This window comes from Lissotriton vulgaris, chromosome 2_1 (assembly GCF_964263255.1).
Source record: "Lissotriton vulgaris chromosome 2_1, aLisVul1.2, whole genome shotgun sequence".
Taxonomy (NCBI): domain Eukaryota; kingdom Metazoa; phylum Chordata; class Amphibia; order Caudata; family Salamandridae; genus Lissotriton; species Lissotriton vulgaris.
The window spans coordinates 1,568,922,377-1,568,939,457 of NC_141687.1; the positions used below are offsets into that span (position 1 = coordinate 1,568,922,377).

The 17,081-nt window shown below is 48.3% G+C and overlaps 1 protein-coding gene across 1 annotated transcript in view; it reads left to right on the forward strand.

The window, feature by feature from the left end:
- Nucleotides 1–17,081, forward strand: part of THSD7B (thrombospondin type 1 domain containing 7B) — a 1,756,834-nt gene that overhangs the window by 1,678,102 nt on the left and 61,651 nt on the right. Inside the window, exon 24 of the mRNA XM_086957451.1 lies at nucleotides 6,793–6,875. Coding sequence (XP_086813577.1) covers nucleotides 6,793–6,875 — 83 coding nt within the window. The remainder of the gene's footprint in view (nucleotides 1–6,792; nucleotides 6,876–17,081) is intronic.

Genomic DNA, 17,081 nt, shown 5'->3' on the forward strand with positions numbered 1-17,081 from the left:
GTGTAACTAGTGCCTAGGCAGACTTACAGAAAACACTATGGGCCTGATTCAAAAAGGTAAACATATACTTTTGTGAAAGTTTACAATTTTTGGCAATTCGCAAAACAAATTTACAAATAGTATCTTTACGACTGGCTTTTTATGTGAGGAGTCTCCGCAACAAGTGCAGAGATTATGCACTCGTAAAGATTCTACTCGTAAAATAGCTTTCTGAATTGTAAAAAATCGTAAACTTGTACACAAGAGTATGTTTACCGTTCTGAATCAGGACCTGTATGTTTTCACATGTTTTCATAAACCTATGGCTTTTATATAATCATTTTTCACGTTGATTTTTATAGGTGACTGGTGGTTTTGCATAACATTTGAATATATTTTGAATTTTTCTCATACGTGAGACATTTCTATTATTCACATTTAGTATTTACTTGAATGTGATGTGGAAGTTTATGTTCTTCTTTGTTCTACTGTATTGTTTTTGTTAGGTTTGTGTCTCATTTACCTCACACAATAGTATCTGAAGATCACCATGCCTTTCTGGTCAAAGTATCAAATGTGATTCAAGATTATGTTGACTAAAATGGTTCACCTTTGTGGGGACTTCTGATGGGGCAGTGTAGGGCACAATTTAGAACTCATATAAGAACAGCGACCTCTCTGTCCCTTCACCTAGTATTTGAATTCCATACACCTGGCAAAAGAGTGGCCTAATAATCTACAACGCAATCTCTGAGTAAGGAAAGAAAAACGAAACTGCAACTTTGTTAAAACTACAATTGTTCGAGTTTCATTTGGAGAAAGCTGGATTATGATGCTATTCTTTTAGTACATGCTATTTATATGAATTTGGCTTGCAGTATGTGTAGTAATCCATGTTATGCTTGTTCTGCATTCTCCGTTCTGCATTCTCTGTTAGAATTGTTATCTTACATTTCCACTGTAACATTCTATGCACTGATGAGCCATTCTCTACTGGGCTCCTGCTGAAGGTGGTTGTTCAAGCTGTCTGTCCCAATAAAGCTACAGACTTCTACTTGGTATCCTGGCTCTATTTACTACATAAATTTGGCGACGACCGGGATCTTCAACTCTACATCAGATCTCCTCAAAAATATTTTTTTTCTATTCAAGAAAATAACCCAATCATCAAGAGCCTTTCCAGTGAAGATATGGGACACTGACAGCGTTCACCTGTACAGCTTTATGGATATTAAGGTATTTCTTTTGTTCATATGTGTCAAGATTGCACCAGCGGCTGTGTTGGCTTTCTGTGCCCTGATTGCACCAGCGGCAGTTTGTGTTCCTTCTCCTTACTTTCATCTCGCTCTTTCTAGCGATGTCTATGTGTACAAAATATGCCTCGTAATTGACTGCCGGCTTAACGCGACCTTTGTACCACAAAACGCCACTTTCCTAAAGTTTTCCTCCGCTTATTAACTGTTGCCATACTTGTGTTGTTTTTCAAACTCACCCAACGAGCGCTTCAGTCTCCTCGAGCGCTTCTGTTTACACGAGCGCTTCCATTCACACGAGCCTACTGCCATACGAGCGCTCCTACGCGAGCCTTCTTCTTCCTTCCCAGCGCTCCTGTTCTGGTCTCGTCATCTCCGCCTCGTCATCACGCACGCATCACGCTCTCACGTATGCGTATGCGTTCCAGCAACCATTTTGTGTCGCGTCTCCATGGCAACCATCACGATCGGCTAGAAGCTTCAATTACGATCGTCTCTTCAATACTTCCCTAATTTAACGCGTTTTAAACCACGTTGGCATATAAAAAAAAACGGACTACTTTCCACAGTTATTTCTTTCATTTTCCCTACTTCATGAGAAAGGAGACATTTACAAGGAAAACCTTTAAACAACAAGATTCAGAATCGACTGGAACTAACATTCTCAGACAACGGTGACTACTTTTATTATTTTCACAATTAGTAATTTTACTTCTTGTCGAACTTTCTCAGACAACGGTGACTACTTTTATTATTTTTATAATTAGTAATTTTACTTCTTGTGTGTGAAACTAGTTTTGAATCATTTACAATGTCTAACAACATTTCTTCTCCTGCACATTTCTTACCTACAGCAGGTGATCCTAAAGTGGAATGGGATCTTTGGTTCCCTACATTTTTGGCTTACGTCGATGTTGTTGAAGAGGATGGTTGTTCTCCCAAAAGGAAGCTAGCCCTGTTAAAAAATTGTCTGGGTGGTGCTGGTCTAAAAGAATTACAAAGCTTACCACCCATAGATAGTACTGGTGCTGGGGATTTAAATGTTTTTGATATTGTTATTAAGCAATTAAGCACTAGGTTTGGCAGAAAAATTAATATTGTAATGGAAAGATTTAAATTTTATTCTAGAATACAAAAAGAGGACGAGACTATTGAAAATTATGTAGCCGCTCTACGTACTCTGGCTGGGTCTTGTGCGTTCGATACCATCAATTTTGAACAGGTTTTGAGGGACCAGATTATGATGCGTACTAAAAGTAAAAAAATCCAAGAACGACTTTGGATGGGTACTGATTCCTCTCTTAGTGCTGTACTAAACATTGCCAAAGGCATTGAACAGTCCGAACTTTTTGTGAACGAAATTAGAGGTCAGGACACCAAATCTAAAGTTGTGATCCCTGAAGTCTCTTTAGTCAAAAATTTTAATAATTTTAAGAAGAGTTCCTTTTCCCCCAGAAAGGATTTCTCTGGTAGGGAAAATAGGTTCCCCGTTAAAAAATCCCAGATCATTTGCTATAGGTGTGGTGCCAATGACCACGTTGGTAATTACAGAGGTTGTCCAGCTTGGAACAAGGTTTGCATAAAGTGTAAAAAGTCTGGCCACTTTAGCAAAATGTGCAAATCCCCTCAAAAAGTAAATTTCTTGTCTTATGAAGAATTTGATGATACTGAACAACCTTCTGAAATTAACACTCTGTTATGTGTAGGTGACTCTGAATGCAAAGGTTTTCCCACTGATATTATCACCATTGATGGTAAGGAAATCTCAATGTTAATTGACTCGTGTGCCTGGTACACCATCATTGGGAAAAATATTTTTGACCGACATTGGCATTCAACCAAGTTGATACCACCAGATATAAATCCTGGTGGGTACACCGGTAAGAAAATTAACATTGAGGGTTACATGTGGGCTGAGATCAAATTCAAGGACAGATCCATTAAAGGGAAGGTTTATGTATCTTCCAAAGGAGCTTCCATCTTGTGTTGGCCCCATCAGTATGACCTAGGCATAAAACTTGACCCCAATGCTTCACCTCCGGTTTATGTAGTCTCCCCTGAAAACGATTTTATTACACAATTGAAAAACAAGTTTTCATCCATTTTTTCTGATAATTTGGGGACCTTTGCGAATTTTAAACACCGTATCATCCTTAAGGACTCAGCCATACCCGTTCGCCATAGAGTAAGGAACGTTCCCCTTGCTTATCGTGATAAGCTGAAAGATATTCTGTCTGACTTAGTAGATAAGAAGATTATTGAGCCTGTTGAGTCCTCTCCATGGGTTTCGCCAGTGGTTTTGTCACTTAAAAGCAATGGCGAACTCCGCCTATGTGTTGACCTACGGAGTTTAAATAAGGAAATTTGGATTGACAGACATCCCCTACCCCACATCCATGAACTTATTTCCACTCTATCTGGAGCATCAGTATTCTCCACACTGGATTTAACTAGTGCATACCACCAAGTATTGTTACACGAAGAATCAAAATTCCTAACAACTTTCATCACGCCGGAAGGCATGTTCCAATATTGCCGCATGCCTTTCGGCTTAGCTAGCGCAGCCTCTGTGTTCCAAAGGCTGATGAAAACTGTGCTAGAGGGTTGTTTGGGTGCAATTGCATTTCAGGATGATATCCTCATTTATGGTAAGAATCATGAGGAGCACGATGTCAATCTAGAGAGAGTTCTCAAGTCTGTTCAAGAAAAAGGTTTAACACTGAAATTATCTAAATGCAAGTTCAGACAGAGCAAAGTGGAATATCTTGGTCATGAGATTTCTTCGGAGGGTATTAAACCTAAGTTTAACCATATACAGAGTATTTTAAAAGCTCCAGCACCGTCTAATAAGGAACAATTAGTCTCATTTTTAGGTTTAACTGAATTCTATAGCAAGTTTGTTCAGAATTATGCCTCCAAAGTTCACTCCTTAAGGTCTTTACTAAAGAAAGATGTAAAATTCAGCTGGTGCAAGGACCAGCAGTTTGCGTTTGACACCATGAAACAAGAAGTAGCTAATGCTCCTTTCCTCAAACCTTTTAACCTGGGTAAAGAATGCATAGTATGTGTGGATGCTAGCAATACTGGTTTGGGTGCTGTTCTAATCCAGAAAGATGATGGTGCTGAATGTGTAGTTTCTTACGCCTCCAGGACACTGCGTGGTGCTGAATATAATTATTCTACCATAGAAAAGGAACTTCTGGCTTGTACCTGGGCGTGTGAGCACTTTAGACAGTTCATTTGGGGTACCAGTTTTATCGATTAAGAACTGACCACAAGCCTTTAATACATATGTTAGCAGCTGGTGGTGGCAGAACTTTAACCGCGCGTTTGGCCCGTTTGGCTGCCAAACTTCAAGAGTTCCAGTGCATTGTAGAATATATCCCTGGTCGCTTAAACGTACATGCCGATTGTATGTCCAGGTTACCCCTTGTCAATTCTATTTGGCCTCATTTTTCTGACTCTGACTTTGATGTGGTTTTTAACATTGATGATGTAAATGAATGCAAAAGTACAGGTTTATCCACGGGTATTTCTGAGGCTGCGTGGAGAGAAGCAATGTGTAATGACACCTGTTTATCCGGTGTGGTAGATTATTTACAGCATGGTTGGCCTCAAGAAAGGCACTTATCTGGTGACATTCTTTCTTTCTTTAAAGTTAAGGATGAACTTATGTTTAATCAGGGTTTTGTGTCTCGTAGCGACAAAATTGTTCCCCCTTCTTCTCTAAGAGAAAAAATTGTTTCAATGGCACATGAGGGCCATATGGGCATGTCCAGTACCAAAAGACGTATCCGTGAATTCTACTGGTGGCCTGGCATTGACCGGATGGTTGATAGGTGGGTAAGTTCCTGTTCTCCATGTGCCAACAGCGACAAAACTGTAAAACCTTTGTCTACAGACATTTCTCCCATTGAGTTTGTTGACTGTCCCTGGAAAAAACTAGGTATCGATATCATTGGTCCTCTGTCTTTGTCTTCAAACAAAGAAGTTTTTGCCTTAGTTCTCATCGATTATTTTTCCAAATGGCCTGAGCTCAAGATTGTTGACAAGATTGGTTCTACACAGGTTGTCCAATTTCTAGACGAAGTCTTTTGTAGAGAAGGTATTCCAGCCGAGATCGTGTCTGATAACGGTCCGCAATTCGTCAGTAAGGAGTTTGTATCTTTCCTTGAGAGATGTGGCATAGTCCACAAAAGGGTGTCCAATTATAATCCCCAGGCCAATGGCCAGACAGAACGCTTTAACAGGGTTATCAAGGAGTCTATCCAGTTGGCAGTTAAGAGTAACCTTGATTGGAAGAAAACCGTATGTGCTACCCTCTTATCCTATCGTACCTCCCCTAACTCTGTCACAGGTCTTTCTCCTTTTGAGATGCTTAGAGGTAGGAAACCTGGTTCGAAACTGCTTCCCTGGTGGTTAAAAGTTAAATTTCCTGTTGGTTCTTCTTTTGACCCTGATGAAGTTAGGGATAGAGTGTCGAGATATCAAGAGAAAATGAAAGGCTGTGCCTTGTCTTCTGGCAATCGTAGTAAGAAAATCAGTGTCGGTGATTTTGTTCGTGTCAAGTTTGGCAGATCTGTTGGTAACAGGTGGAACAAATGGTCTGATCCTTGCAAGGTCGTTGAAATTTTCTCCAAAGCTGTTCGCGTTGAAGGGGGGAAAGTGTGGAATTTCAGGAGAATTTCTCTGTGTAGGAACCCGAATCTCTTGCCTTCTTCTCCACCCATCAATCCCATTCTGGATAATCCTACAACTTATTCTCCCATGGTTGACACTTTCATACCGGAGTGTCAGAATACAAGTGTGTCTGTTCCTGTGAGCAACATTTCCTCTCAGTGTGTTCCCTCCACATCTGTTCCGGTTACACCGGTCAATGAGAATTATGTTCCTCTTTCTCCCATTGCTAGCAATGTCGACAATTCCTGTGTTCAAGTGAGTGGACCTGTACCCCCTGGTCCTACTACTCATGGGAATAATTCTCCTGAACCTGGTCCCAGGAAAAGTTCTCGTGTTAAACAAATTCCTGTAAAGTTACTTGATTATTGTTGTTGAATTTTATTTCTTCCCTCACTCCCTGTTTCTTTTTCCTCTGATTTTTTTTTGTTTTTTTTGTTTTTTTCAAAGGGGGGAAGGTGTGTAGTAATCCATGTTATGCTTGTTCTGCATTCTCCGTTCTGCATTCTCTGTTAGAATTGTTATCTTACATTTCCACTGTAACATTCTATGCACTGATGAGCCATTCTCTACTGGGCTCCTGCTGAAGGTGGTTGTTCAAGCTGTCTGTCCCAATAAAGCTACAGACTTCTACTTGGTATCCTGGCTCTATTTACTACAGTATGCAGGACATTTGCATCTGTAAATTCTATAATACTAAACTAGCATTTCACAAGTGTACTGTGTACATTGCTTCAATCAAGACAGTGTCATAAGAACTTTATTGTAATAGTAGGTTCAGGGATGGCATGTAAGTATGTGAAGCACGTTAAAAGGATGGCATGCAGCTGTATTTTGTATCTGTCTCTTTGGTTTAGTGACAAGAATCCTCCTTTTTCAACAGGGGGTTGCTCGATTCAGTCACAGCCTACTGCATCCAGACAATGTGATCCGCCTTGCAGAAAACCCTTTTCTTATTGCACACAGGTAATGCAAAAGGTGTTTGCACTGATGTGAAAATAAAACTAATTTAATATTTTATGAAAGTATTAAACCGCTTAAGATTGTGTGTGGTAGAATAACGACTGAGGATGAGTTGAAATAAAAAGAATTTGAAAGGAGTACTACTGTGAAAATCACTCTAGTTCGGAATAATGATAATGTGAGGGATATTGCCTGCGCCGTGGGAACACTGAGAGGGTACCTTTTTGGTGTCATCCAGGGGGAGTGAGCTGGATTGCCTACCAAAGAAGTGTGATTTGTGTGTCAATCGATGAGTAAACCCTAACAAATGTTCCCATTTATGCCATAGTTGTATTTTAGCAGTACCTACCACTAGCAGTTTCTACTGCTTTATTCCTACTTCAGCTCCATGTGGACTACTTTGCCTTCATGTAATCCAGACTGATTTTGAAGCATTCAGGCATATTAAGTATTATTCATTATCATGCAGCAGCCTTGTGTTTTCATTATAGAGTGGCTAAAAAAATTGTGCAGCAGTTTAACTACCCCCTGTCAATTTGCTGAAAAATGTTGCCACTGGAAAGACACCAATAGATCGAAGTAGCTGTAGTTGTCTGATATCTTGTTGTGAATAATACAGGGAAAAAGTTTGACTAAGACAACGTTGCACAAAATGAAGGAGATTAAAAGTAATACAGGAAATGAAAGTTGACTAACACAAACAATTACGCATACCTAAGGGGAGCTAAAACAAGGTATGACTAAGCACAACAATTTTGCAGGAATAGGGGAAATTAAACGATACAGCAAACGAAAATCTGACTAACACAACGTGTACATAGGAACGAAGAATGGGTTAACACGACCTTGTGCATGCAGAACACGCACCACAGGCTGTAGAACGGGTAGGTGCGACGAGGAAGCTATCCTTGGATGACAACGGGCTGAGGTAGCTTACATGAACTGTTGCAGATTGAGCGAGGCATGGGTGGACCAAGCGGGCTCCGGGAGACCAGCCCAAGGCAGCAGGGTGAGCTGACCTACTCGCAAGACACAATGTATCATTTAAATTGAATGTTTGCATTACCTTTACAAAAATAGTTGTGATATTTTGAGACCAGTGCATCTAATTGACACAGTCCACATCTGTTTATGTGGCCTTCCTAAGTTTCCTACAGATACCTTGGCAAGCATCAACTTTCGGCACTGCCAGGTTGCTCCTTACTGTACAATAATCAGAGCTTCCTGTGCAGGAGGCAAGTTGACAGATTTTTACTGAGCCAGATATTACGGAGGCATGGAGCCCTTGTCTGACAAGCACACTCCTCCATTTCAGCTCAACACAGTGCATGGTAAAATCCAGTTAACTCTTTCATCTCATCCAGACGTTTCAAACATGGAATTCCAGTTTGATGAAATGCTCTTGCTACCAGGATGATTTAGGTAACAGCCCGTGATAGGAAATATCGATTTATTACAAAGAAATGAGAAGTAAAGTTACATTAGTTAGAGACAGAGATGAACGTACAAAATGCCATTCGTTGAATGTCTTCCCTGCAACATCAATTGGGTTGCAGAACACTCTATTCAGATATATGGGCATATCGCGGAATTAACTGCACTTTATTGCAGCTAAAGTCGTGATAAATGTACCCAACAAATCATAAGCTGGTGCTAACAGCCCACAGCACCACTTTTCCCGCAATAGCAGCCGCAAAAAACATTGCCACAGAGGACCCCTCAACTATCGCTAATGAGATGCAGAGCAGGCAATCCTGTGGCAAAAGCAGCGACATCACCACACGTCAACATTCACAGCGACCAGACAGATCAGCGATAAAAACACAAAACACGTGATCAGGCGCGTTAGCAGCAGGAATTTTAAACCTACTCTGACCTGGTGTAAAGTCGGACAGCAGCCTGCACCACAATAGGGAGCCCAGCCCAGAACCCCCCCAGAAGAACAACAGATGCCATGGAGCTACTGATTATGCTCACCTGACACCCAAGAGGGCCATAACACCCACCGCCACCACACCCAGGACCCCCCCTGGCCTCCCCCAGGCAAAGACATGCTACTCCAGCTACACCTAAACGTGTACCAAATAATCCGCCTGATGTCGCACAATCACAACTGGTGACATGCATGTGTGGGGGCAGAAATGAACATCACACATTCACTGTTGAAGCAAACAATTAATGTTAGAACCGGGACCCTGGCCGGCCAAGACTCGCGTCGAGGCCAGTCAGGGATCGCCACTTCTAAGTGTCAGGGCAAGGGAGTCACACACCAAGGCAACCCCTACTCGCCCTCTAGGTAACGTGGCGCGAGCAGTCAAGGCTAAACTTGGAGGCGATGTAAGTTAAGTATTTGCGCACGCACCCCAGCAACAACACCCAAGGCCCACCACAAAGAAACACTCCACACAAGGTTATGTAAAAATAGCCTTTGTATTATAATAAATATACATCAGATAAAACACACATCTTGTTACACTGTGCCAACAGGCACGGGCGGAATTTACAAGGGATATTTGTACAGGACAGGGCCACTTGGACCACTGTCAAGGGTATCAGCACTTTTAGAAATAATTACTGTAGCACAAAAATATAACAGTAGAGCATACAACCAGTAATCACTGGTAACAGGACCTCTCTAGCACCACCTGTACTAGGGAGAAAACCACCACCTACATGTCACAATACCTATAGGGGTGCAAGGATAAAACACATGATGTCGTAACATTCAGCGGTGTAAAGGCACATGACGCATAGACAATACATTCAGAGGTGCAGAATCAATAACCATTGCCCCATACTCACAAGTCACCACCTGTGACTGTCCCGGTGTCCCAATGTCAGGGCCTAAACGTGGCAGTTGCCCACAAAGTGCTGGGCAACTGGAGCAGGGAAAGTTAGCGCAAAGTTGGAGCCTCTTTGGGCTCAAAGAACCACCACTGTGGCACTGGTGAGCCTCTCTTAGGCTCTCTCACCAGTAAGGGGGGCTGCTGAGCCTCTCGGGGCTCCAGCACTGAACAGGTGCAGCCTCGCTGGGCTGGGGGGTCCCTCGCTCTGGGGACCCAAAGCAGTGATGTTCGCCAAGAGCCACGCTGGGCTCTAACGCTACTGGTGCCCCCGGGGCACCTCGTGGCTCCACAAACGCGGAGGTGCTTTCTCTTTCGGTGGAGCCTCTCTGGCTCGGGTTGGAGTCCCCCTCTTGGGGACTCGGCTTGCTTACAAATGCCCCCTGAGCCCTCAGGCTCAAAACACCAAGGCGCGTGGTCGCGCTACAGAGAGGGGGCGGGGCGGACACCGGCAATGTGTCCCGACGCTCCCCCCCCTCCTCTGCAGGCAGGGACACTCACCGGACTAGCGCTGGGCTCTCCAGCGGCGGCGGGTCTCTCCCGCTGGTCCCGGGGCTCTCCTTTCCTCTCGGGGAGCCTCGGCAGGCTCTCTCGCGGCTCGGCGAGGGAGGCGGGACTTCCGGTCGCTTCTCCCGGGGCCGCGCTCTGATTGGCCAGCCGGCCGGAACACTTCCGGGTCGTCGCGGGCAGCGCGGCGGCCCGTTTTAGGCAGGCAGGCGATCTCCGCGCTCCCAGCGCTGAAGGGCAGAGAGCAGCGCTCTCAGGCTGCAGGAAAGAAGTCCTCAGTGCTCCCCAGCACTGGAGGACAGGACAGGGCTCCAGCAGGGCTGGAGGCAGGCAGGGGGGGCAAGGCTGGGCCAGAGCCAGCACACTGGGTCTCCAGGCAGGGAGACTCCCCAAGTGGCGGTCCTTCTGGCCCCAGCAGCGGCACAAGCCCCCTCTGGCAGGATTCAAAAGTAGAACATTTTCCAAGGGGACACAGCCCCTTCTTATACTGTAAATGTCTTTGTTACAATGTGCAGGGTGGGGGAAAACCAGTCGCAGCTGGTTCTGGAGCACTCTTGATGGCCCAACCACCCATTCCTTTCACTGGGGAGGCTAGGGTCATTAGACACACCACAGGGGGGCGGAGCCAGCATTGTGTGGGGAAAACCCAGCCCATCCAGGACACAGGTACACTCCTCCCACACATCACTCATGCTAATCTCCCACTCACCACCGGGCAGACCCATCCAGACTTCCTGGAGCCTGGCATGCCAGCCAGCTCCAGCCAATCACGCTCCAGCACCCTCACTGCACACATATCTCAATGTCCAGAAGTAGCACTTCCCAACTAGACACATACATGCCGCAGACACCATCTTGCAGCATTCACTCTCACGAGTTTAAGCATACCAAACTCGAGCCTGCACTCCCCACGCATCAGGAACTACCAGGGATACACACATTCCCCATGCATTCCTATGGGAGGGCAGGCCAGCCATACTACACGCACGCACTTTCACTCTGGGACTCAGGGGAAAGTGCGCAGAGACCCAAAAATCACTAACACAGGGTCACAAATAAGGCAAAAAGTCTAGGGGTGAACCTGCCCTGCGGGCCAAGTCCAACACAACCCCCTTCCAGCCAAAACGCAGGGGAGAACAATCACCACCGTGATGGACTTCCCTGCTTGGGGCGATAGAACACGGACGCAGGCCCGCCACTGCCGGGACACTCTCCTGTTCTATGCCACGGTGAACCCCTAGGGTTCCTTCTAAAGCTCCTGTAAGGACCAACTGGGCTACCCCACTGGTACTCCTCAGCTGTCCGCGGCCAGGACCCGGCCCTGGGCCACCCAGGTGCCACCGGTCCTTGCCAATTCGCAGAGCGGGGGGTAGTAACCCCTGGCACATAGTGTCCATTCTCCACTCTCCCTGTCTGCAAGACAGGACTAGACTGCCACTGGTTCACCAGCCTTTGGTCTACAACCTCAGGAGGACCAGGAGTCTCAGGGAAGGCTCTCCTCCCCTTACCTCGTCTTCCAGGGTTCCTCCTCCTCCTGCGAGGGGTACCCTTACCCAGGGTTTAACCCCTCAGGTTGCGCCGGGGTCAGAGGTGGGCTTTCCCACCCTCTGCACCCCCTTCCAGAGGTCTGCCCTCTCCCAACTGGAGAAGTTCCCCTGGAAGAACCGGTCAGGACACTGCTTACAGTCGTCCTACCCTTCAGGTCAGGCCGAACCTGCACCTGGCCTCCCAACCTCCGGTCTAAAACCTTTGGTGGAATAATTGCCTGGCACTCCAGGACTTCTGGGGACTCACACGCAATCCCCCTGAGGCTGACACATGACCCATGTGTCGTGTGACGGTCTGTCTGGCGCAGATCTCCCGCCTTCTGTCCACCTGACAGGGCGCAAAGATCCCCCAGACCAGAAGTGGCGCCACCCGGGTCCACCCAAGACCTAGCCCAACTGGCTAGTCTCTGGTCCCATCCACTGGGAAACTCGTCCCCCAATCACTCCTCGCTTCGGACTTCTGTGCCCTCCCAACTGGAGCGACACTGCCGGACACTGGAACCCCTGGAGTTCTAGTTACAGACACTCAAGGTTCCCTAGACACTAGGAGATCCTCCTCAAGTGTACTCACAGGACAGCCTAGGTCCCCAACCTGGTGTTCCCTCAAGAAACCACCCAAGTTCTGAGACAGGGCTTCGGGCCTCGGGGTGCTCTCAGCCACCCCCTGACTCCTGCTCCACTGAGCCAGGCAGTCAGCCCCTTCACCCTTCCCACTATACTGGGACCTAGCTGGGCTACACTGAGCCTCTCCAACACGCTGGGCTGGAAGCTCCCTGTACCACTGCTGTTGGACTCACTCTCTAGTGACTGTACAGAACCTCTCGCACACTCCCAGCGGTACGCTTCGTCTGCAAGCTCACATGCATCAGACAATCCACACCCCAACAGGTGTGTGCGCAACCCTGGAGAACAACAACTGAGCAGGTGCTCCTTGACAATCAGATCAAACAAGACATCAAAATCATCTCTCGTGTGAACCTTTACCCAATCAAACAGTGTCCCACAACATTCATCCCCAAACTCCTCCCACGACTGGTGAGGCAGCTTCCTACTGCCCCTGAATTTCAACCTTAACTCCTCCTCTGGGGAAACAGGTACCAGACTGGGGGAACTGGGAGTGGGACTGCTCGCACTGGGCTCTACATAGCTGCCACCACTGGACTCCACCCTCCCTGGGGGATCCAGAAAATTAAGACTGCGGGCAGGGGATAACCTACACTCTAGGGCTATCTTCTCCCTGGCCAAGGCCCTCTCAGCCTCTGCAATCCGCTCACTCACACCCAGCTGCGCCATCTTCCAGGCATACTCTAACCTGAGCTTCTCCATGGCCAGCTGGTGCTCCCTCTCTTCTCTCCTATCCATCCACTCCTCTGGGGTCAGGGAAAGGGATGGGGTGCTATCTCTGAAACGGGACCCAGCAAGGGACTCCCTATCTAGGGGGTACTCGTTCTCTGCTGGCGCCCATCCACTGTCAAACTCACTCTCCACATCAGACTCTTCAGGGCTCCCCTCAGACCCACCACCCTCATGGTGTGCGGTCCGGGCCCTCTCCCTCTCACTGTGCTCACGCTCCCAGTCACTCTTCTGCCACAGGATCATGTTATCCCTGAGCTTGGACTGGGTGTCTGACTCACTCACTGGGATGTCTCTCTCCTTACATAACCGTACCAACTCATGCACACTGTACTTAGACAGGCCACACAGGTTAAAAGGAGATTCCATCTTGACAGGATGCTCACAGACACGTGCAACACAAGGGAACTAGCAATCTGAAGTAAAAGTACACAATTCCAAAACTTCCACTCTCCTTAAAAAAGAACTCACTCATGCGTCCAGGAAACCACACCATTCATCCACACACACCCTCCCCTCGGATCGGTAAGGCAGTTTCTACCACCCCTGACTTCTCAACCTGACCACATGTGACACAGGTACCAAACTCTGGAAGCAGGGCGGGGGACAAATGTACTGAACACAATTATCAAATGACACTCTTCAGGAGAAGCAATAATGGAACTTTACCAAAAACACAATAATCCCCTAAAATGTGGTCATCTAAAATGCAGAGCTTTGTAGTGGCCAGTTGCCACTGTGGTACAACGCAAACACAAATTCTTATCCTCACCGCTTGCCGCCAATGTTAGAACCGGGACCCTGGCCGGCCAAGACTCGCGTCGAGGCCAGTCAGGGATCGCCACTTCTAAGTGTCAGGGCAAGGGAGTCACACACCAAGGCAACCCCTACTCGCCCTCTAGGTAACGTGGCGCGAGCAATCAAGGCTAAACTTGGAGGCGATGTAAGTTAAGTATTTGCGCACGCACCCCAGCAACAACACCCAAGGCCCACCACAAAGAAACACTCCACACAAGGTTATGTAAAAATAGCTTTTGTATTATAATAAATATACATCAGATAAAACACACATCTTGTTACACTGTGCCAACAGGCACGGGCGGAATTTACAAGGGATATTTGTACAGGACAGGGCCACTTGGACCACTGTCAAGGGTATCAGCACTTTTAGAAATAATTACTGTAGCACAAAAATATAACAGTAGAGCATACAACCAGTAATCACTGGTAACAGGACCTCTCTAGCACCACCTGTACTAGGGAGAAAACCACCACCTACATGTCACAATACCTATAGGGGTGCAAGGATAAAACACATGATGTCGTAACATTCAGCGGTGTAAAGGCACATGACGCATAGACAATACATTCAGAGGTGCAGAATCAATAACCATTGCCCCATACTCACAAGTCACCACCTGTGACTGTCCCGGTGTCCCAATGTCAGGGCCTAAACGTGGCAGTTGCCCACAAAGTGCTGGGCAACTGGAGCAGGGAAAGTTAGCGCAAAGTTGGAGCCTCTCTGGGCTCAAAGAACCACCACTGTGGCACTGGTGAGCCTCTCTTAGGCTCTCTCACCAGTAAGGGGGGCTGCTGAGCCTCTCGGGGCTCCAGCACTGAACAGGTGCAGCCTCGCTGGGCTGGGGGGTCCCTCGCTCTGGGGACCCAAAGCAGTGATGTTCGCCAAGAGCCACTCTGGGCTCTAACGCTACTGGTGCCCCCGGGGCACCTCGTGGCTCCACAAACGCGGAGGTGCTTTCTCTTTCGGTGGAGCCTCTCTGGCTCGGGTTGGAGTCCCCCTCTTGGGGACTCGGCTTGCTTACAAATGCCCCCTGAGCCCTCAGGCTCAAAACACCAAGGCGCGTGGTCGCGCTACAGAGAGGGGGCGGGGCGGACACCGGCAATGTGTCCCGACGCTCCCCCCCCTCCTCTGCAGGCAGGGACACTCACCGGACTAGCGCTGGGCTCTCCAGCGGCGGCGGGTCTCTCCCGCTGGTCCCGGGGCTCTCCTTTCCTCTCGGGGAGCCTCGGCAGGCTCTCTCGCGGCTCGGCGAGGGAGGCGGGACTTCCGGTCGCTTCTCCCGGGGCCGCGCTCTGATTGGCCGGCCGGCCGGAACACTTCCGGGTCGTCGCGGGCAGCGCGGCGGCCCTTTTAGGCAGGCAGGCAATCTCCGCGCTCCCAGCGCTGAAGGGCAGAGAGCAGCGCTCTCAGGCTGCAGGAAAGAAGTCCTCAGTGCTCCCCAGCACTGGAGGACAGGACAGGGCTCCAGCAGGGCTGGAGGCAGGCAGGGGGGGCAAGGCTGGGCCAGAGCCAGCACACTGGGTCTCCAGGCAGGGAGACTCCCCAAGTGGCGGTCCTTCTGGCCCCAGCAGCGGCACAAGCCCCCTCTGGCAGGATTCAAAAGTAGAACATTTTCCAAGGGGACACAGCCCCTTCTTATACTGTAAATTCCTTTGTTACAATGTGCAGGGTGGGGGAAAACCAGTCGCAGCTGGTTCTGGAGCACTCTTGATGGCCCAACCACCCATTCCTTTCACTGGGGAGGCTAGGGTCATTAGCCACACCACAGGGGGGCGGAGTCAGCATTGTGTGGGGAAAACCCAGCCCATCCAGGACACAGGTACACTCCTCCCACACATCACTCATGCTAATCTCCCACTCACCACCGGGCAGACCCATCCAGACTTCCTGGAGCCTGGCATGCCAGCCAGCTCCAGCCAATCACGCTCCAGCACCCTCACTGCACACATATCTCAATGTCCAGAAGTAGCACTTCCCAACTAGACACATACATGCCGCAGACACCATCTTGCAGCATTCACTCTCACGAGTTTAAGCATACCAAACTCGAGCCTGCACTCCCCACGCATCAGGAACTACCAGGGATACACACATTCCCCATGCATTCCTATGGGAGGGCAGGCCAGCCATACTACACGCACGCACTTTCACTCTGGGACTCAGGGGAAAGTGCGCAGAGACCCAAAAATCACTAACACAGGGTCACAAATAAGGCAAAAAGTCTAGGGGTGAACCTGCCCTGCGGGCCAAGTGCAACAATTAAACTTTATTGAAACAACACAGAAATCACATTAAGACACACGGCGGCTCCCCTCGACATATTCCGTAGGTCACAGCCTGCAAGACAAAAAACATGATGAGAAGGAGTGTCCTGCGCACATCAAAGGACAGGGTGAGAGCGAAGGAGAGAGAGAGAAGAAAAGAGAGAGTAGAAGAGAGGGGGAGAAGAAAGAGAGAGAGAAGAAGAGAGAGAGAGGGAAGAAGAGAGGGGGAGAGAGACAGAATCTCTCTGAAGAAAGGGGGAGAGAGAGAGAGAGAGAGAGAGAGAGAGAGAAGAAAGGGAGAGAGTGAGAGAGAGAGAGAGAGAGAGAGAGAGAGAAGAAGAGAGGGAGAGAGACAGAGATAACCCTGCTCAACCAGGCCACACCGCTCACCTGCTACCACCGGTGTGTCTCCAACCACTTGTCGGTACGCCGAGCTGCACACCATGTCACACATCTGAGACAGAACCATCATCTGAAACAGAGTCCAGAGACATTATTGGCACAGTACACACACTTGCACAAGACAACATCGCCCACCCCCCCATGCACACCCAGCCAGAGCCCTCCCAGCCCCTCCTTCCACCCATCGGAGCATTCCCACCCATGCACACACGGGCCTCACTGCTGCAGGTCCCACCACATGCCGCTGTAAGCCACAAGGCTAGGCCCCGCAGATATGGCACCCTCCGTACCGTGCATCCACACTGCGCTGGCCTCCAGGTAACACGTCTCGTTCTGGGACCATATTACACCATGGCATGGTATGAACCAGTGCACCCGGCAACATCGCAGCCTGCACAGCCGCTCAGCCCAATGGGTACCACTAACTCTGTGACCCCGGTAGCGGGGCCACATTGTGGTAGTCCCGCACAGGACGCTGGCATGGCCTACAC